The sequence below is a fragment of the Nematostella vectensis genome, chromosome 10, assembly GCF_932526225.1.
Source record: "Nematostella vectensis chromosome 10, jaNemVect1.1, whole genome shotgun sequence".
NCBI lineage: Eukaryota > Metazoa > Cnidaria > Anthozoa > Actiniaria > Edwardsiidae > Nematostella > Nematostella vectensis.
The window spans coordinates 6,359,961-6,380,062 of record NC_064043.1 but is presented as its reverse complement, the minus strand read 5'-3'; the positions used below and the strand labels follow the sequence as shown (position 1 = coordinate 6,380,062).

The 20,102-nt window shown below is 40.1% G+C and overlaps 3 protein-coding genes across 7 annotated transcripts in view; all 3 read left to right on the top strand.

Annotated features, from left to right (window-relative positions):
• Positions 1–6,120: 6,120 nt before the first annotated feature.
• Positions 6,121–10,035, top strand: LOC116604581. 2 transcript variants are annotated; one of them, XM_048733404.1, is made up of 7 exons: positions 6,255–6,391; positions 6,855–6,929; positions 7,397–7,549; positions 7,982–8,089; positions 8,245–8,449; positions 8,848–8,903; positions 9,230–10,035. In XM_048733404.1, the coding sequence occupies exons 2-7, from the start codon at positions 6,858–6,860 to the stop codon at positions 9,260–9,262; spliced, it is 627 nt and encodes a 208-aa protein (XP_048589361.1). In that variant the 5' UTR covers positions 6,255–6,391; positions 6,855–6,857; the 3' UTR covers positions 9,263–10,035. The 2 variants fall into 2 exon arrangements, with proteins under 2 accessions (XP_032223029.1, XP_048589361.1); XM_032367138.2 differs by having other exon boundaries at positions 6,121–6,391; positions 8,848–10,035.
• Positions 10,036–10,381: 346 nt separating this feature from the next.
• Positions 10,382–15,235, top strand: LOC116602261. 3 transcript variants are annotated; one of them, XM_048733401.1, is made up of 13 exons: positions 10,384–11,502; positions 11,581–11,721; positions 11,841–12,057; positions 12,161–12,272; positions 12,356–12,471; positions 12,600–12,766; positions 12,849–12,912; positions 13,004–13,075; positions 13,187–13,395; positions 13,488–13,679; positions 13,803–13,824; positions 13,902–14,053; positions 14,893–15,235. In XM_048733401.1, the coding sequence occupies exons 1-13, from the start codon at positions 11,422–11,424 to the stop codon at positions 15,037–15,039; spliced, it is 1,692 nt and encodes a 563-aa protein (XP_048589358.1). In that variant the 5' UTR covers positions 10,384–11,421; the 3' UTR covers positions 15,040–15,235. The 3 variants fall into 3 exon arrangements, with proteins under 3 accessions (XP_048589360.1, XP_048589358.1, XP_048589359.1); XM_048733402.1 differs by lacking the exon at positions 14,893–15,235 and adding an exon at positions 14,129–14,347 and having other exon boundaries at positions 10,388–11,502; XM_048733403.1 differs by lacking the exon at positions 11,581–11,721 and having other exon boundaries at positions 10,382–11,502.
• Positions 15,236–16,289: 1,054 nt separating this feature from the next.
• LOC5521964 (TPR and ankyrin repeat-containing protein 1) overlaps positions 16,290–20,102 on the top strand; it is a 29,926-nt gene continuing 26,113 nt past the window's right edge. Inside the window, exons 1-4 of one of the 2 annotated variants that reach the window (XM_048733167.1) lie at positions 16,290–16,514; positions 17,996–18,254; positions 18,387–18,620; positions 19,132–19,362. In XM_048733167.1, coding sequence (XP_048589124.1) covers positions 16,465–16,514; positions 17,996–18,254; positions 18,387–18,620; positions 19,132–19,362 — 774 coding nt within the window. In that variant the 5' untranslated portion in view covers positions 16,290–16,464. Of the gene's footprint in view, positions 16,515–16,647; positions 17,063–17,995; positions 18,255–18,386; positions 18,621–19,131; positions 19,363–20,102 lie in introns of those variants that run through there. The other variant, XM_048733168.1, reaches the window with a different exon arrangement.

The following is a 20,102-nucleotide window of genomic DNA, read 5'->3' as shown; positions in this document are numbered from 1 at the left end:
CTATTTTTTTTTCTTGACTTTGTGCCATGTGATATGATGACATTTTTGTGAGGATTATTTCCTAAGTAGTACTAAGTGTGCAGTCGACGTACGGGGCACGGATGCATGTTATGTACAGTATATGCTCGCATCGACAAGTACTTTCACGAGGCTAAAGCAGAAAACAGTGTGCTTTTTACCAAAGAAATCTGTTCTTTACACTATGTCATGCCATAAACTGTGCCAAAAAATATTCAATACGACTTATAAAATTGATTCCCTTTAGCTTGGACCTTTATAAAAATGATATTTTCCTTAAATACATCACCTCCACCGATCAACTCCAACAATCACCCCCGCCCATCACCTCCATCCACCACCCCCACCCATCACCTCCATCCACCACCCCCGCCCATCACCTCCATCCACCACCCCCGCCCATCACCTCCAAAAATCACCTCCAACAATCACCTCCACCCACCACCCCCGCCCATCACCTCCAAAAATCACCTCCAACAATCACCTCCACCCACCACCCCCACCCATAACCTCCAGCCATCACCTCCATTCCACAAACGTAGTCAGTCAGTCAGTCAGTCAGTCAGTCAGTCGGTCGGTCGGTCGGTCGGTCGGTCAGTCGGTCGGTCAGTCGGTCGGTCGGTCGGTCAGTCAGTCAGTCAGTCAGTCAGTCAGTCAGTCAGTCAGTAGGTAGGTAGGTAGGTAGGTAGGTAAGTATTTAAGTAAGTAAGTAAGTAAAGACTTTCTTTAGGAATGAGGGTAGGACCACCTCCATCCATCATATTGGGCCGTGTCTAAAGATGGCAGTTCTTCTATTTCTTCTTTGTTCGTGTTTTTTCGGTCATGCCTTACAGGGGGGGGGGGGGGGGGCACTGGGAGCATGTGACCTCCCCTAATCTAATCAAAAATTATAAGGAAATAACCAGTAGGGGCATGGCTTTGCCCCTCCCAACATTTTCTTAATGTTTCTGTATTGCCCCCCCCCCCCCCCCCCACTATCTTATGTGGACTGCTACTGCTCTGCTATGCGTGAGAATAACACTTGGGACTGTCATCCGTCAAATGGTTGTCCAGTCAATCTATGGTTTTAAGTCAAACTAATTGCAAAAGAGTTTTTCTCACTGCAGATCGATAGATGTTAGTGACCTAACTAACACACTGAAAATTCCAAAAAATTCCTCTAGGCGAACATGCTTAAAATTAAGTTCAAAGTTGACAGTTATTTTCCACAGGGTACCCATGTCGTAATACATAAGCATTAGTGTATTAAACAATAAATATCAAAAGGGGATGATAGAAAATCATTTTCATCAAAACAAAAATACGATTTGATTAATTTCTAAGCGTGTTTTGGCCTTCTCGGGATGTTTTCTACTCAAGAGACTAAATTATAGCTAACCACAGGGTGCCCGCGTCGTAAAAACAAGGAAGTAATCAGAAAAGTATTTGAATGAAACCCAAAGTAGAATTGTATTAACTTCCGTTGTATTTGGTACTATATGGGAAATGTTTGTGGCTCAATTGACTATTAACCTCAAAAAAAGTTATCAAATCCGCATACAAATTTCTTTAATTATCTGAAACGGAGCGTTTGAAAAGATCGTTTGTCTCGGTGTTTTGATATAATCTTTACGGCTCCGACAATGCCATTGAGGCAGGAGCATAATGCTGAGCGAGATATATATGAATCAATCACTTTTGGTTAGGTCAGGCGGGGCGGAATGGTCACAGCTTTGTCCACGTTTTGCAAAAGACCATTTTCGACTAGAGTTCTTTGCGGTGGGAGCTTTCCGTCCATTTCCTTCAACCCGCAGTCTTCTGGTGGAAGTGCAAGACCTCTCCACTGCTGTACTTGTTGATACACACGAAGGCTGTGGTAGACAGCTCCGACAATGCCATTGAGGCAGGAGCATAATGCTGAGCGAGATGAGATATATATGAATCAATCACTTTTGGTTAGGTCAGGCGGGGCGGAATGGTCACAGCTTTGTCCACGTTTTGCAAAAGACCATTTTCGACTAGAGTTCTTTGCGGTGGGAGCTTTCCGTCCATTTCCTTCAACCCGCAGTCTTCTGGTGGAAGTGCAAGACCTCTCCACTGCTGTACTTGTTGATACACACGAAGGCTGTGGTAGACAGCTCCGACAATGCCATTGAGGCAGGAGCATAATGCTGAGCGAGATATATATGAATCAATCACTTTCGCTTAGGTCAGGTGGGGCGGAATTGTCACAGCTTTGTCTACGGCAAGTACCACAAGCAGCAGTACAATCTAAGTCGTGCCTTTTGCAAGAGCATTTTCGACTAGAGCATCCTGTCTTACAGTTGCATCTAATCAGTTCCAGCAATGTCGCATCTGAGGTTAACATTTTCAGGGATAAACCTTTTCCCAGGCCGTATAGAGCAGACGTGGTATCGCAACCTAGTATTGCGTGCGCGAACATGATGTTTTTGCAAATGTCGGGACCAAGTGCCTCAACTGTATTCTTTATGTTCCAAACTCTCATGGTACCTGACTTTTGCTTTGTCTGAGGCATAAACAAAATATCATGATCGTTCGCATCAGCGTAGTGACATAGCAAAATCAAAAGGTCTGTATCTTCGCCGACCAAAGCAGTTGTAGTGGTCTTGGCAGACTGAATGGCTGTTTCGACAATTGCCAAGTCTGCGTCTCCAGGGGCATGTAAAACGGTGTATCCTGAGCGTTGGAGCTTGTCACCTAGCAGATAAATGAACCTCTGTTTATTCGCTGGATTACTGAGAAATACGTCTTTCTTAATTCTCAATACCATCTTGCCATCAAATTCCACAGAGGGACCACATACACTGGATCTTCTTTCGTGAGTAGAATCTTTGGTTGAGCGCCCAGACTCATATCCGTCAAACACCACGTCTGAAGTCACATCTCTCTTCGGAATAAGCTTCTTGCCGATTAAGGAAGGAGTGATTACTGCAATGATACCCATATCATGGAATGTGCCGCTTCCATCTAAAGTACGCGTATTATGGTCCACATTGTCCGCTATGTACTGAACTTGTTTATCCGGTGTATAGCTGGGAATGTCTGTGCCCTGGTGCACGGCTGCACTTCTTCCATACTTTTGCACTGTCGCGTATGGCGAACAAGAAAAGAAGATCTGGTAAATATTCTAACGCTTTTTCTACGGAGGACATTTCATCGCTAGAGGGATAATCGCTTGTTGTAGTGGGTAGGTCTTTAATCTCACTCTTGATCAATCTTGCTGCAGTTTGGATAATCTTCGCTTTTTCGACTTCGCTATCATCGCCCTTAGGTTTTTTGTAGAAGTCACTGATTATACTTGCTGTTGTTTCCCGAAATGTAACGACATTTTGGTTGTTTATAGAATTAATGGCTATTTCATTACCGAAATGCTGGTGTAATCTAGCTTTCATATGGACGTTGCTGTAGGGGGCTTCATTGTCGTCTTCGAGATACATTTCCATTAAGGAAACAAGATCGTAAATAGTTAATTGCTCTTCGTCATTATCTTCTAAAAATCTTGCTACCTTCAGAAATGCAGCATCTTTGATGGTGTCAGTCCGGCGGCCGAGAGTTCGATTCTGGTACTTTTCTTCGCCTTCTCCGTCATGTCCTTTAGGAATCTGTTTACCAGTTCTAAAGTTCACGTTACATGAGTTATGATAAACAGCATCCACTGCGTGCAGATCTCTCGCGAACTCTATCCGACTGAGGACTATCTTTCCCCATTCATCTTCTCTGGTATTGCAGATGTGCAATATGCGATGTTGAAAATCACTGGTTCGCACGGGATAGACATCCGAGCCACGTTTTCGGTGATTGTACTTTGCCGGTTGACCTTTAAATTAAATATCGGGCTGCCAGATCGACGTGCTGCTACTGTCGGATTCTTGTTTTCGTCGACACTTTTGTTTGCTGCTGGTCTCCGTGTATAGTCAAGGCGACATTTGACGTGCACACGTTGACCAGAGGTAACATGGATATTACTACTTTCCAGGCAATCGCTTATCTCATTAATTGTCTTGCAGCCCTTTTCCGTCAGTGCCACCGCAATGACTACATCTATAGGCCTGTTGCAAAAGCAGCACGCCATAACGGCGCGTGGTGGGGGATACCTCTTTACTTCTACATGATTCCTTTTGGAAACAAAACACACAATTTTAAAAGAAATTCCACTCTCGATGTTTGAATTAACGGAACAAGTTTTCGAAAAGAACTATCATGGCTTTGATAACGGTTAAAAAATGTAGACAAACTAGAAAATAAGACTATTTACAATTGGCTTGTGTCTCGTAGATCACTCGAGCTCGATATTGGCTCGTGTGCGATTGTCACTCGCGATGTGTAGTGAATGAAACGATTTCATAAAGCGAATAAAACATCATTATTTTTTTCTGATTGCTTACCTTAAATCCCTGTCAGCCTCTATAACAACTGCTACCACAATTAAGCACAAAAAAAGCATGAAAATATCGACAAATTTGGAGAGAAACCCGATAAACTTGCAGTGCTTGATGTGACTAAACGATTATCAACCAGGCGTTCCTCGCCACACAGGAATCGACTTGATTGTTGTTTTAATTTTTGATTCTATCGCTGTTTAATCTGAGACTTTTCAAATCATACATAAAAACAAAGTGTTCGCTTCTTACTAACTAGTGTTTGCATTTTTAAAACTCAAAACATAACAAATTCATTTTTATTTAACATTTTTAAAATTTTACGCGACGCGGGTACCCTGTGGTAAAACGCTGAAACTTTGCCCTTAATTTTAAGCATGTTTGCCCCGAGGAATTTTTTTGAATTTTTAATATGTTAGTAAGGGCACTAAGATCTATCAATCTACGGTCGCAGAAATTCTTTTGCAATTAGTTTGACTTCGACCCCCTAAAATTCATAGATTGACTGGACTACAACACACACTTAAACAGTGACCTCTTAATCAATCAATGTTAGCTTTTAAGCTCATGTTTACTAATAAGGTACTATTGTTTGATCGTGGAATCAAAACAAGAAACTCCATGTCACTCATGGAGCATTTGCGGCTTTATAACCATACTATAATTGAGACTATTAAGAATGAATATGAACAAAGGAAAGTAGCATGAATATAGCCCTGTGCATTGGTGACCGTGAATGCAAGAATAACAGCCATGAACATTGCCTTTAAAAAGAATGTTTGGGTCACCTCTGTGAGGGAAGGAACTAATAATTTAAGTTAGAAAATAACTTTTTCTGGATTGCGAAAGGATTAATGGTTTAAATGGGGACTCGATTTTATCCCTAAATCTCTAAAACAAAATCAGGTTAAAAATTCCTTTCCAGGCTAAGAGAAGTGTCATAGCTCGGGCTCGAAAGTAAACTCTCCGCAGTTTTCGTGAGAGAGTGTTATCAATGATGTCATTCGTAGTGACACATTGTTTATGTAGCAACCTCACAAACAGAGGAAGTGATGGTTCGCGCTGCGACACACAGCCATCTACACAAATACAAGGAGATTAGAAAAAAAAACCTTTACATACGTCTGCGACATTTAGCTACAAGAGCATCACTAAACAGGCGCCCCTGCGTGTGTATACAGCATCTGTACCATTTACGAAATGAACCTCCGGTCTCGTATGTCAGTTGTATGGCTGAGAATAGTAAAATTCATCGCACGTGTGTCGCACGTGTGTCGCACGCGTTTCCAACTATTCATCGCGTTCATCAGAATTTATATTTTTTTTACATTTTATGGTTTTTTTTTTGGCTGTTTTTATACGTTGTGTTTATTCAATTTACGCCAATTCCCGCCAACTTATTTCACTGGCCATCTATTTCGGGGCACATGGCTTCCTCATTGTAACAGATCATACAAAAAACGAAAATGTGAAAATGATACAGCATAAGCTTATACGATTTATTTCTTTTTTGAACATCATCTAAGGGCGATACAATATTAATTAGAAAAAGCACAAAGAGAGACAAAAATGTATGACCGAGGCAAAAACATGTGCTGAACGTTTCGATTAGTGGGCTGATCGATGTTTTGTAAGTTGGTTTCTATGTTGGTTTGGGGGGGGGGGGGGGGAGACTTTTACTAAAATAGACACAGAGATTACAATACATATAACGTATAAACAGGTGAGGGAGAAACTCTTCCGCTTCAATTAACTCACAGCCGGAAGAAACCGTGGATGTAATATGGTCGTTCCGCAATCCTACAAAGTTATCTAAATCTGGGGAACTTTGAAAATTACATAATGGGCAGATAAAAATAGCTATCGTTTAGGTATATAGTAGGGCGAAGTAATCGTACCGCAACACTGATCACATCCAAAAAGGAGTTATATTTTAGAGGTGAAAAAAAAAATCAAGACAACTCAGAAAGTTTTCTGCATTTCAAGAAATCAAGGTGAGTTTAAAGCCGAAAGCACTGGTTGGTTATGGATTTGTTTTAAAAGAAGGGGCATTATCAAATTAAGACAAAATTGTTTTTAATTAACACCGGATGAATTTTGGAATTTGCCAAACTGTAAAGCTCAAATGATTTTCGCCTTAGGTTATATTTGATATTCAAGTACTTGAGCAATCACAAACAGGCAAAGACGTGTCGGATCAGTTGTCGGATCAGATGAAAGACAAGCCAGGCTGAACATTTTTTTCCTCGTCTTGTCTATCACGGAAGTCGAGTTGATTTAGGATTAAGTTTGTGGGATCATTTTATTTGCAAAAATAAGTAAAAACAGCCAAAAAAAAACACAACTATTTTGTCCTTTCGCTCCTATCAATAGGAATTCAGCAAAATGAGAAACCTTTGCATCTACATGAGGGTCTTTGGGTTTTTTTCCACTAACACTGCAACACTTCCATCGTAGAACATGTATTTGATCCTGGTAACCCTCCTCTCGCTAGTTTACATTCAAAGCCATGCAGCTCCACTCATCTCAACGGTAAGTGGTTTAATCAAACATGGAAGCACTTCCTTTAACAAATTATGGCGCATCTCGAGAAAAATGAAAAACAACACTTTTTAGCCGGGAGCGGCTAAGGACGAACTTGCGGTCATTAGAATATATATGTGCACTGTCTTTTGCCATCTGGTATATGTCTATGACGGTCGCGTGTTGTAAAGATTTCCTGTAGGGAGTGCACAGACTTAGATTTCATATTAAAAAGATATTTGTTTGATTTATGTTTTGGTAAACAAACATTTTTGAAAGAGTTTCCTGGCAACGCTATCAAAAATGATTGCCTGATTCGCGTTGCTAAAAGTTCTGAGAAAAAAGAAAAAAAGTTTTTGATAGCCGCCAAATATGTCAATATGTCGTTGTATAAAATTACCCTCAAAGACAACAAATCCAGGGAGCCAAAGCTCAGCAATATATCCTAAATTACGAAATTTTTTTTTCTGTTATAGGAGCCTGTTATTGAGTTTACCATCCCACTCGTAGAAAACGGAAAGGACAGCGTTGAAAAGATTCGCCTAGATGCCAAGTCTAATTCCGCATTGTTCTCTGTCCCTTCTGTTCAAGGGTCAAATGCAGGAGACATTATGGAGGATTTCAATAAGGTACGCCCATAAGGATCAAATATCACACCCCTTGTTTATCATTGATCATTGCTATACGACGCAGGCTAAAATTGGCGAATCAGGGGGGTGGAGAGGGGTAGGAGAAAGGGGGCCGATGTATCCCCCCTTCGGGCGGTAAGGTAATGATGCTCCCTTCCCCCTTTCTAGGAACCCCCCCCCCCCCCCCGCCTGTTCTAGTCAAACGCATGCAACCTATTCGTTGGCGCTTTCTCCAGATTTCCTAAGCTTATGGCCATAAAATATTTATTATTTATAGTTACAAAATTTCGCACTTCTATGATAAATTTATTTTGTGTAAAAATAAAAACACTTTTTAAATTCGAGAATAAGAATTCGCATTTGCGCATTTGCGAACATTTTCTTTAGTATCGATATATCAAACTATGTCGCTTATCTTTTTACTCTCTCCAGAAACTAACTCTGATCCGAGTGCCTTATCTTCGCGCTTGCTTCGTTTCACGAGGAGTCTCCGATGCTTCGTCCCTCGCGGCACTGAAATTAGGCCTGGGACTGAATGAGGTAGGTCATCATCTTTAACAAAATCATAATAGAGGATTTGCACATCCTCCCCATTCTTCCGCGCCAGGAAGATATTTTCGAACATGGGGTCGTCGCTCCTTGTTTACGGTTCCGCCTTTTTGTCATGCTCTATTTAAAATTTAAATAAATCTCAGTTTCAGGCTGGCGAAGGTGTTGATGTTTCTAAGCTGACAAAAGAAACAAACACTTGGAAAGTTAGCTCGCTGCTGGTAGACCGCCGCCTGTTAAGTCAGGGGATGGATTCTCTTTGCGCCCGCTTTCCTATCTACTTTGCTAGGCAACTAGTCACATCTGCCACCGATGAAAACCAAGCAGACAAAGAGCAAGACGAAAGCCAAAGTATGTGTAAGGGCTTTGAAGATCACCCTGAGGGCGCTTTTTTATGGCAAAGAGAATAGCTAATGGGAATGATGTTTTAAAATGATTATTTTGGTAGCACTTGCGCGCATGAGAGCACTCAGTTTTTGTTGTGCTTTTTCGAATACGAGCGACAAATCAGGCTAATACTTGCCTTATACTGCGAGCACTTCCGAATTTAAGGGGCTATTCGGAGGCCCTCAAAAGTGCAGCGTAAGATGGTGCTCCTCTTAAACCTTTACTCGCCCCGTTACTCTTCTCCACAGGTGTCGCCGGACAGAAGTATTGACAAATTTTCCACCTCGTGATGTTCCATAGTCTTTTGCCTTTATTCAGCAATACACTAATAATACACTTTTTTTTCAATTTCTCTATTGCAGGCATGCGCAGAAAGAGGAGTCAGAATTGTGTTGGAACAGTATGCAGATATATATGGGTATTTAGATGGAACGCGGCAACAAATTCATATTGGAAAAAATTAGTGAGACGTTGTGATTCTCTTTGTTAGTGGAGATTATCTGGCCAATTTCACTAGGACACAAAGGAAGTAATCACCCTTAATACACTAGAGAACTACAATCCTTATCAAATCATGAGACATTTTACACGCGCTTAGTAGTCGTCCTTTAATCTTCTACTTCCTAGTGAGAACCAAACCCTTATGCGACCTGATATTGAACACACATGGAAACGCCTTTATCGATTGAAAAACATTTATTAACATTATTTAAAGCAATTTTTTTAAAGTTGTATTTATTTTAGGTAAAATTATCACGTCACTCGTCACACTTGTAGCTGGATCATAACATAAGTAGCCCAGACCAGAGGTTTGTGTATATAAGATGTATACAACAGCAATGCGGCAATGAAAATATCAAGTTAAGGAATTCAGTTAAAGTGTTTCTCATAAAATTCCCTGAAACTTTGCATGTGGTCAGATCTGATTGGTTGAAAAGACCTTTTTATGCACTGGAATGCACAAACCATTGGCTTGGGTTACCTGTGGTTGCATAACCACCAGGGCCCGGTTTCTCGAAAGCAGGTTAGCGCTTATAACTCATAATGAAAAGGACGGAAAGAATGGGTTACCTGTGGCAAAATTGCGAAGGAGGGAGACTAAGGAGAAGTAGAGAGGGAATGGGGCGGGGAGAGGGGGAGAAGGTCCCCTTTTCCACTGCAGCGCTTCCGGTTTGTCACTTCCGTTTTTTTTTTTGCCACAGGAAACTCAATCCTTTTTTTTGTCTTTATCTGCTCTTGGAGATTCCTGCGGAGGAAGCTAGTTAGCGCTTATTCACGGATAATAAGGTTATCGAGACATTTGATTGGATAACAACCTTTTATTTCTGGGTTAGCGTTAACCTGCTTTATAGAAACCCGGCCCAGATGCCCAAATTTGTACGGAATCGAGTCAAAATGCAATTTTGCGATTTTTAAACTAAACGTTTTATTATGAAGTTTCATGTTATACATGAGTATTAGGATAAAGTGTAAATAAGCGAGAGTGCTCGTTTTTATAAATGTGAAAATGATGTAAAGACATTTCTTTAATATAAATATATGTAAATCAATATTATTGACTATTGCATTGATCTCACTCACGCAAAAAAAAAAAAAGAATTATACTTTGGGGTAGAAATTGCCAATTGTATTTATGAGCCATCATGTCGCAAATATATTTTGCCATACAGCATATAACAACGCATGGACAATGTGACATAGCATTAGCTTTTTCATAGGCCAGCCTGAAATGATCTCCAACACACAGAGGGTTGAAGGGGGAAAACGGGAGCCGGGATTCGCCTTATTATGGGCCGGGAAAACGCGGGATAAGGGTTACCGGGAAAACGCGGGATAAGGGTTACCGGGAAAACGCGGGATAAGGGTTACCGGGAAAACGCGGGATAAGGGTTACATATCAAACTTTTGGTGTTATTCAAACTCGCTCGGCCGCTTTTTTAGAGACTGAGACTAGGAGCTGTGTAACCTGGCAAATTACAAATGGGTTTTCTCTGAGCTATCCAAGATGGCGGACGAAGAGCGATTATTTTTGGAAAACAGGGCTATTTAACCTGAGATTTCTGCTTATAGAAGCGAAAAATACCTATTTTTCTCATCAAATACCCCTGTAGGGGCTAGATCTTTCTTCTGCCAGCCTAACTTGTGGAAAAAAGCCCTCGTAGGTATTTTAATCGACTACGTCCTTGTGTGATCCTGATGCTGAAGAGTACAGAAACACCCGAAGGACGAGAAGCTAAGTATTCCTTTCTAATATTTCCGTTTTTTGTTTGTATAATTTTGGCGCAATTCTTATCTAGATAATCTTCACGGGTTGTTTTTTGGGGATCATCTTGCAGAATCTCGGTAAACTTAGGCGGGAAGAGGTTCAAAAGTTTAGTCGTCTCGTTTGCTTGTTCATGATAGATATCTACTAAAATGATGGTGCAAGGGTATTTGACTAATTTTACACAAGATCCGCCATTGAAAAAACAAAGATTGGCTTACACACTACCTCAAGTCCGTGAAATCGGGCTGTGTGATTCTCGGGACTCTAGAATCGAAGAGCTCGAGAATCAGCTGTCAGAGCTAAAACATCGACTCGCTGATGTTGTCAAAGAGAGAGATGGCATGAGAAAGGAGCTAGGCAAGGAAAAAAAGCCCTTTCTTCAGCCGAGAAAGCCTTTTTGTGACCTTGAGCCAAAAGCTCAATTTCACAAAAAGTCAGAGATTAAAAAATGGCTTGAGAAGCAATTTGAGAAGCTTCCAACAGATTGGAAAGTTGTTGAGGTTTGTTTAGAATTTTTGTACACATGGAAACAACCTAAATTTACCAATTCTGTTATAATGGCATTTGTTTATCATAAAATGTTTCCTTATCTCTAGGTTCAACTTGAAGTTGGTCAGTTTTGCCCTACATTTCAATGTTTCCTTATCTCTAGGTTCAACTTGAAGTTGGTATGGTCAGTTTTGCCCTACATTTCAATGAGAGGGTTGAGCCTGAGGAGATTGACCATAAAAAGATCCAAAGAGCTCTCAAGGTAGGTATTATAGAAGTACATGTACAGTACTGTAGGTTTCTTATTTTTTCTATATTTAGATTATTTTTATAATCTCAGGCCAAAGATGATGGTGATGTTTCTGACTCAGCATACCATGAGCTAAAGATGGTAGCTGGGTCCAGCTTGCCATCACTGTATGGGATACAGAAAGAGAGAAAAGCTCAAAATGCAATCATTCCTATTACAGAATTTGAAGGGGTTAGTCTGTTGATAGTCTTAATTCTGATTTGCTTTGTGCACAGCACATTTTGCATCCTTTAAAACAAGCAAATACTGTACAAACCCAATAATTCATTAAACAAAGTTTCTCCTTTCAGAATGCAAAAGGATGTTCAAGATCCATCAAGGACATTCTAAGTTATAGTTCAGATGTCATTGGAAATGCAGGGGGCAATGTTATAACCCTTTGGTTTTCTGGTGATGGTAGAAAAACCACCAAAAAACTTGGGAGTGTTATGACAACCTTCTGCTTTCCAGCAGAAAACTCTGTTAAAAGAAGCCCAGAAAGGGAATACTGTATATCTATATATGATGGTGAGTTGGTTGCAGCTAATTTATTGCAGCTGTAAGCGAGAACAAATCTTCCTAATGATATAGTCAACTAAAGCCATATATCTGTGAACACTTTTTATTATAGGCAAGGAGTCATATGACATCCTAAAGGCGACCTTGAGAGGGGTTTTTGATGAGATGAAGGCCCTAGGGAGAACTGGCATTCTTGTTAATGGCCTTGAATACACTATTGATTGGTAGGTTTCATTTTTTTTGCAACCAATAATCTTATGATCTGGCATTAAACAGGACATATGTAACTTTTATCCCTTTTTTTAAGGGTGATGTGTGCTGACTGGAAGTTCATGGCGTGTATTCTCGGAATTAATAGTCCCTGTGCCTTGTACTTCTGCATTTGGTGCGAATGCAGCAAAAGGATGATCAGAGACTTTTCTAGTAAGTTTTTTAATTTTGTTACTTATATAATGAATGTTATGTAATGAATTAAATGATTTTTGTTTTTATGAATTATTCCATTGTCAGCTATATTATAAATAACTAGATAAATTTGATAAAAATTTCAGTCCCACAATGGCCCATAACCAGAACCTTAAACCAGTGCCGTGCACGTGTTGGGTGTCCAAATGCCAAGGGAGTTCAATGTTTACCTCTCGTGGACATTGAATTTACCAAGGTCATACCCGACACCCTGCACCTCAAATTGAGGATCATGGGAAAACTTCTCAACCAGGTAAAATTATGCTTATTTAACAAATTCAAATCTCCATTGAGCCATTTTTTAAAAAAGTTCCTGGTATATATTAAACTTCTAGGTTGCTTGCTGGGCTATAGAGCAGAATGTTAAAAAAGCCATGGAAGAAGCAATAGAAGCTTTGGGTAAATAAAAATTTCATGTATAGGGTAAATGGGTATAGGGGATGTCTTATGGTGATTATCATTTTGTTTTCTTGCCATATTGTATTTGCAGGTGTGAGGTTTTGTTTCTATGATGTCCAGGATGACAGTGGCAAAACCACAACCAAGTGGAGCTCTTTGGATTGTAAGTAAATAACTGACTAATAGAAAAGACTGTTATAATAACTGAAACTAATATGAAATTACTATAAAGTTTCGTTATTTATTTTCTTTGAATCCTCTTTTCCTTATAAAGGTGATGGTTTGGAAACTATCATTAGGGGGCTTGATATCCATGCCTTCCTAGGAGACATGGAGAACAAGTCCATCACCAGCCTTGACTGTCTGACCAAAGCCCAGCTAGTGGAGGAATGTAGGAAGTTCCATCTGAGGTCGACAGGCACCAAGGACTTCCTACGTGCCACACTCAAGGATCATCTTGACCGCAACAACATAGTGTTTGAGGTATGATTTTTATTTTCATTATAAAAAAGACCAGCACACCCAGGATACTACTGTGTATAAAGCTAATTTAACAATTGCTTTGTGTTTTGTAGCCATCGTCCACTCCCACTTGTGAGAAAACAATTCTTAGCATATCAGAGCTGACACAAGTGTGGAAAAGTTTGATGGTCCTCACTGATGCTCTTGGGGCAAATCCTGGAGATGAAGCATATCTTCGAGCAGATGCTTTTCAAGAAAAGGCCCGCCAATGGGGAACCAAATTTAGAAAGGCCACGTTTGATGAGGTAATTCTACATCCCTGTGGTTAGTTGAACTGGCAGGACACAAGCCTCATTTGATCATATGTCACTGAAAAAATAACAAGTAGATATATTATTTTAATTGTGCTTTCTTTTATCTCTCCACAGGATGTAATTCCATATATACATGGTAAGATTAAAATGAGATTCCTTAATTGACTTGGGATCTCCGAGACCAAGTAATTTTATGCATTTTTTTCTCTACAGTTCTTGTTTATCATGTCCCCCAATTTTTGGAGATTCATGGCACGATCCACCAGTTCAATTGCCAGACAGTGGAAAAGAAAAACCACATGCAGAACAAGACATTCCACAGGGGTAGCCAGAAAGGGGGGAAAAATAGCAACTACACTGTACAGGTAATTCCAAGTGAAAAAAACGTCATGTTATCTAGACTAATCGCTTGCTACAACTGTGTATTTTTATCTCTATAGATCATGGAGAGGGAAAACAGAAAACTGTTCAGTAGGGAAAATAATTTGGAAAGGGTCAAGAGAAAATATCAAAAGCAGTGAAGACAAAGAAAAAAATGTATTTATTTATTTATTATATTTTTGGTGCTATTTATTACTGTTGTAAATATCACTATTTATAACTTGTATAACTATTTGTACCCACATTATTATATAAAGGCATTAAAACCATCAAAACAATCTGTATCATTCCCTGGATCTAAATTCCCCCTCTTTATTTTCGACTGGAAATACAGTGAAATCGGTTGAAACAGATGTCAACAATTAGTTTATATAGAGAGATTTTAACTTACCGAGCCATAGTTGTGAAGCATATTCCGTCTACGCCGTACGAAGCTGATCTCCAAAAAGCTCAGCGGGGGATACTTGCGCTCTAGCGGTCGACACATACTAGGCCTTTCTTCCTCTGACCCATATTCAGAGATGTAAGTACAACGGGGGCACGAACTATGATCATAATTAATCCTTAGCTCGTATCCTCATGATATCCACATCTTCGAAGATGAGTCAACTTCACATATGGTACTCGAATCTGGCAGTTGCCGAGCCATAAACTCCGTACCAATAACGGTGCCAAACTCGACAGCAGTGCACGGGAACCGAATATTACGGGTCCCTGAAAAATCCAGCTTTCGTGAGGTAGCAAAAGAAAATGTCCCTTTACCAAACAAAGCGGAAAAACCCCCCTTTGAAAGTGGGACTTTCACTTGTACTCTCCGAATGAGTCCCGTGTCATTCTCGGGTGTACGAAATTGGAGCTCATCGAACAGTGCATGTCGAATCAGCCACAATTCCTTATCCTCGGAGCAAAGAATGGGAAGCTTTTCTCTTGCTACCTCACTACTGTCGGGGTTCCCAGCATTCACGGCTAAATAGCATGACAACTGCGGATTCAATGAAAGAGAAACCGTAGAATTATATCTATCGCTGTAGCCTTTCCATTTCACAAAGGCATAGTCTCCCTCAACGTTTAAAACTCTCTCTATCTCCCAGACTTTTTCTTCTTCCTCTTTCTCTTCTTTCACGTACGTATCAACTGAGGAATGGTCTAAATATTTGACCAAGCGATCCGGTTTCTTTATAATTCTTCCACTACGAGTCTTTAGGGAATCAGTGTTTGCCGCCATGTTTGTTGGAGAAGCGCGAAAGGGGAAACTCCAGTACTTCTAAATATGGGCATATATGACCATATAAGGCACAGCGAACGAAGGACACTATCCGTGGGGAATATGTTTGATATGCCGGGAAAACGCGGGATTAGGGTTACCGGGAAAACGCGGGATAAGGGTTACCGGGAAAACGCGGGATAAGGGTTACCGGGAAAACGCGGGATTAGGGTTACCGGGAAAACGCGGGATTAGGGTTACCGGGAAAACGCGGGATTAGGGTTACCGGGAAAACGCGGGATTAGGGTTACCGGGAAAACGCGGGATTAGGGTTACCGGGAAAACGCGGGATAAGGGTTACCGGGAAAACGCGGGATAAGGGTTACCGGGAAAACGGGATTTGTCTACCGGGAACGGAAATCCGCATACTTCAGGGGGAACGGGATTTTTCAAATCTTTTCCCGTTTTTTGCTGAAAACGTTGTTAATCTATAGAATTTTTTGCATTTTAAGAGCTTTTTAATAGCATCAAACTTCAAGCCTTGCTGTTTAGCGGACCTAACTTCCTAAGACTCCAAACCTTTCTAAATCTAGGCCCTCTTTCAGCCCTAATATACAGTATAACCAACGGGATTTTGCGAGAATAACGGCCGGCAAACGGGATTTGGTGTCCCCTGTCAGGACCCTGAACACAGCCTCTATGCAAACGCGATGACCAACCAAAAAGCAACTAATGTAATCTCTCGTCATTTTTAATGCGACGGAACTAACCAGAAAGCGATTTATCTGTTGGAATTATTGACAAAATATTAAAGGCCCGTAGTAGGCACGAAGGGTTGGGGAAGAAGAAAGACGAGACGAGAGGAGTTGCGCGCAATAGGAAAGACGAGGCCTCGTCTCGTCCAGACCCCTCGGACCCCCCTCCTCTTGACACGCGCCATTACTTATTCAACATTTTGCTTCTAGATCTCGAGTACTTTGTGTGTTTTGCTTCAGGATGATGCTCTTTATTTCTTTTTATCGCGCAGTTTGTTTTCCGTTGACGAGCGCGCGCTTCTCCTTGTTAAAAAAAACTGTTGATGTCGTATGTCGCGGGTTTGAACTTCACCATGAGCCGTGAGCATTGAGGAAGCGGGTCGCATGGAAAGGATTCTGCGTCGCTTTTTTTGAGAGAGAGAGATGAAATACAATAATGTTAACATTTCAGCTCTGTCACTTTTTGAATGTGAGCATCTTCAAACGGTAAGTCATAAGCCAAACGATTAGAGAGTTTGAAATAATCACGGAAATTGCAGTATTTTCTTTTTTCAGACTTAACGGAGGCTCAATCGCATCTTTTGTTGCTAGTTGTTCTTTATTAGCTATATCAGCGAGAAGACAATGGAGGTTATGGAACACGGTTCTCTGTTTATTTATTTTACAAAACCCTCTACGAGGTAGCCCCGAAGTCCATCCGAAAAAATAAGGAAGAGACAATCGGGATTCCGTCGTATTGATTCGGAATATTTTTGCGCCCCGGGTCACCGCGCATTTCTAGGAAAGACAAGCCGTGCAAACAGGAACAATGGCCATCTCCTGTGAGGAAAGAAGATATGAAAGTTTTTATTTATCGCGCTATATGAAGCCATAGAAATACGCTTAAGAAATGTCGTAGTAGCGTAAATCTACCTAAACACGAAGAAGGAAGATAGCTCGATTGTTGTGATTCTTTTCTCCCACGTGTGAAGTCCCAACAACATGGCCTAAAAGACAGATATCTAAAGAGGAAGCCCAAATTCATGCTCTATTATGTAAGTGTCCAGGACTGCAGTTGCGTAAATTTGCGAGCAGCTATTTTCTGAGCATCTTAAGAATGCCTATGACAAGAAGGGATTATATTTTAGCGGGGACCGTATCGAGTCTTTGCATGTTTGTGATTGTGTATGTTTGCTTCTCTCATGGAGAAAATCAGAGCGAATTCTCTCTTCTTTAAGTTAGTCACAAAACCTGCAACATGTTTAAGTCGTACTTACTGTATTGTCAATAGATATTAGTTAATTGTATGAGTTTTTCTTAGAAGTGGTATTTGAAGCGGAGAATAATGTTTTTAATGCACGAAGATTAGAGAGATGCAACTTTATTCGAGATAACAAAATGTTGACGTTTTATTTCCCGGTTTGTGCGTTTGTGTATTTATCTCTTAATATCATTTTATTCTAACGTGAGGTTTTATTTGCATTCTACGTTCATTTCAAAGAGTATTTCTTATGGCTAATTAAAGGGGCGTTATTTTTAAAAATTCTGTGATCTTTCTTAAAATGTAAACTCTCTGAGCTCATCAAAATAGCAACTGATGGTCCCAGTAATGTAGGGCAAAACCAGTTTAAGCGAGGACTAATTTTTGAAAATTGATGACGGTCCCATACTTTCTACAATGTTGCTCTGCGATTAATGTTGTTGTTGTTTGTAGGACACAACAATGAAAAAAAACTTTAGCAAACCACTTCAGAACAAACAGTTGTGCACACCGTAACATTTCTTGTCCAGCATAACTCACCTTAACCATGTCTTCTGGAAACTCTTTGAAACATGCTTGTAAAACCCAGGCCAGTGGACAAAGTAAAGATGGCGAAGTTTGTTATCAGACCTTCCTTTCACACATGCATCACAAAGAGTTGTGGGAAGACACGACAAAGGTGATTAATAAAGGTGCAATCACTATCAATAATTCTGTTCATTTTCAGCATGGCCAACTTTTTAGAGATGGCTGGCATGGCTGAAATGGCACAACAAATGGGAAATTATGAGCAATCTGTTGAGCTGTACACCAGTGCATTACAGTGCATCCCTCCCAATATGCCTCATGACTTCTTTGTCAGGCTGCTGCGAGATCGTGCTGAGGTCAACTGGCAGTTACTCAGATATGAAGACGCTTGCAGTGACATAGACACAGCACTTAAGATTGATCCGATGCTTGCATTGGGCTGTGAGCTTGCATGTGATGTAAGTGTTCAACCATCCATGGAGTTGCAATGTACGGTATTTTTATTGTGTAATTTTTACTTGTGTAATTTAAAATAGCACTTACAGGTAGTAAGTAGATTCTTTTATTACTTTTGTGAATGTCATCTGTAGGTACAGGCAAACAGATGGATTGACCGTGGAGATGAGATGACTAATGCGGGGAATGTCGATGCTGCAATACACTGCTTTTCCATTGTCTTAAACTTCAGCAAGAAGAGCCGCAAAGTGATCACCACTGCTTCTGCATTGGTGCGCAGAGCAACAATGTACTACCGCAAAGGAGATATTTCATTTGCACGAAAGGACATCAACTCTTGTAGAAAGATTCACCCTGAGCTAGCCAAGGTTTGTGTCTTGGGGTAGCTCTCTTCTTCTTTAGCTTTAAAGATTCTGTGTTCAATAAGTAACCACAATCAGTAATACTAAGGCAGAAGGCATTTGTTTGTTTTTTTGTTTGTTTTACTGTTAAGTACTGCCTCAAGGGTGGTCACTGCCAGTGGGTTTGTTGCATTCCAAGTGATGATTCCTCAATCTGTTTTTTCAAGTCTCTTGTAGTCAGAGTTAAGTAGCTTGGAGACCTCAATTTTAGTGTTCAAAATGCAGTAAATATAGGAGAAATGACTTCAGCTTACTTGTTAAAAGGCATGAATTAAAAAAAAAAATAGTTCCATTACAGCAGTATTGAGGAAGCAAGGATGTGTACCATTTTCAGAGACACACCCACCCATGGATAAATTATGTTGAAACGCCTCTACTATCACATGTACATCACACATTTCATTACATCTATGTATTTTTTTCCGATTTTAATTTGCACTGTCCAAATACTAAATTTTTTTTTTTTTTGTTTTTATAGGGTCAGGGAGCTGCCAGCATAAAAATAGGAGATGTTTTGTTTGGCAAGAAAAAGTATGCTGAAGCATTGGATCTCTATAAGCTAGCTCTTGAGTTTTGTACAGCGGATATGGATGCAGTGTGCTTTGAAGCACACAACTGCATTGCTTCGTGCTATTTCTGCCTCAAGAACTATGACAAAGCATTGATAGCTGGCAAAGAAGCAGTTAAAGTGAAACAGTGCAAGTCAGCCGTAAGTACACCATCTCTAGGGCCGTAGCAGAGGATGGGGCACTGGGGGTATGTGCCCCAATATTTTAAAAGATTATGAGGGAATGACCAGCAGGGGTATGGCTACCTCATATTTTCTTAATGTTTCTATATCATGCCTTTCCCCCCAATCTTACGAGAGCCTGCTATATGGCTCTGATGTCTTAAACAAAAAAAACATTCATGTATGGTTTCTCTTTAAGCTCCTTGCCTCATTACACCTTATTTTGTAATATTTTTAATAATTTGTATATGGCTAAACAAATAGCTGAAACTGAATTTTAGTATACAGTATAACAACAGTAGATGTTTTGTTGCATGCAAAATGTGTAAAAACATCTAGTAATGGGATGTGCATTTTAATTCAAATACAGTCTTAATTTAAGTGCATTTTTTGTGGTATATCCTGTAAAATGCTATTAAAATGCTTGTTTTAGCACACTGAGTCAGTCTAAAGGTGGACAATAATTGGAAGGGGGCACTTATTTCAAAATTCAGACTCCAGCTCTAAGATAACTGTCATGTTTTCATTTCAAGTATCACATATGTACCATGTGTATTAAAATTAATAAATAATTAATCAGTAAGAAATTACACAAACAACTCCAGCCAATATAGTCCAGTGTTTCATTGTTCAATAATAAAAAAGAGTCTCTAAAAGAAGCTAAAAGTTATGCTTTGATCATCAATATTTACATTTTTGATTGGGGAGGGTACTTATTT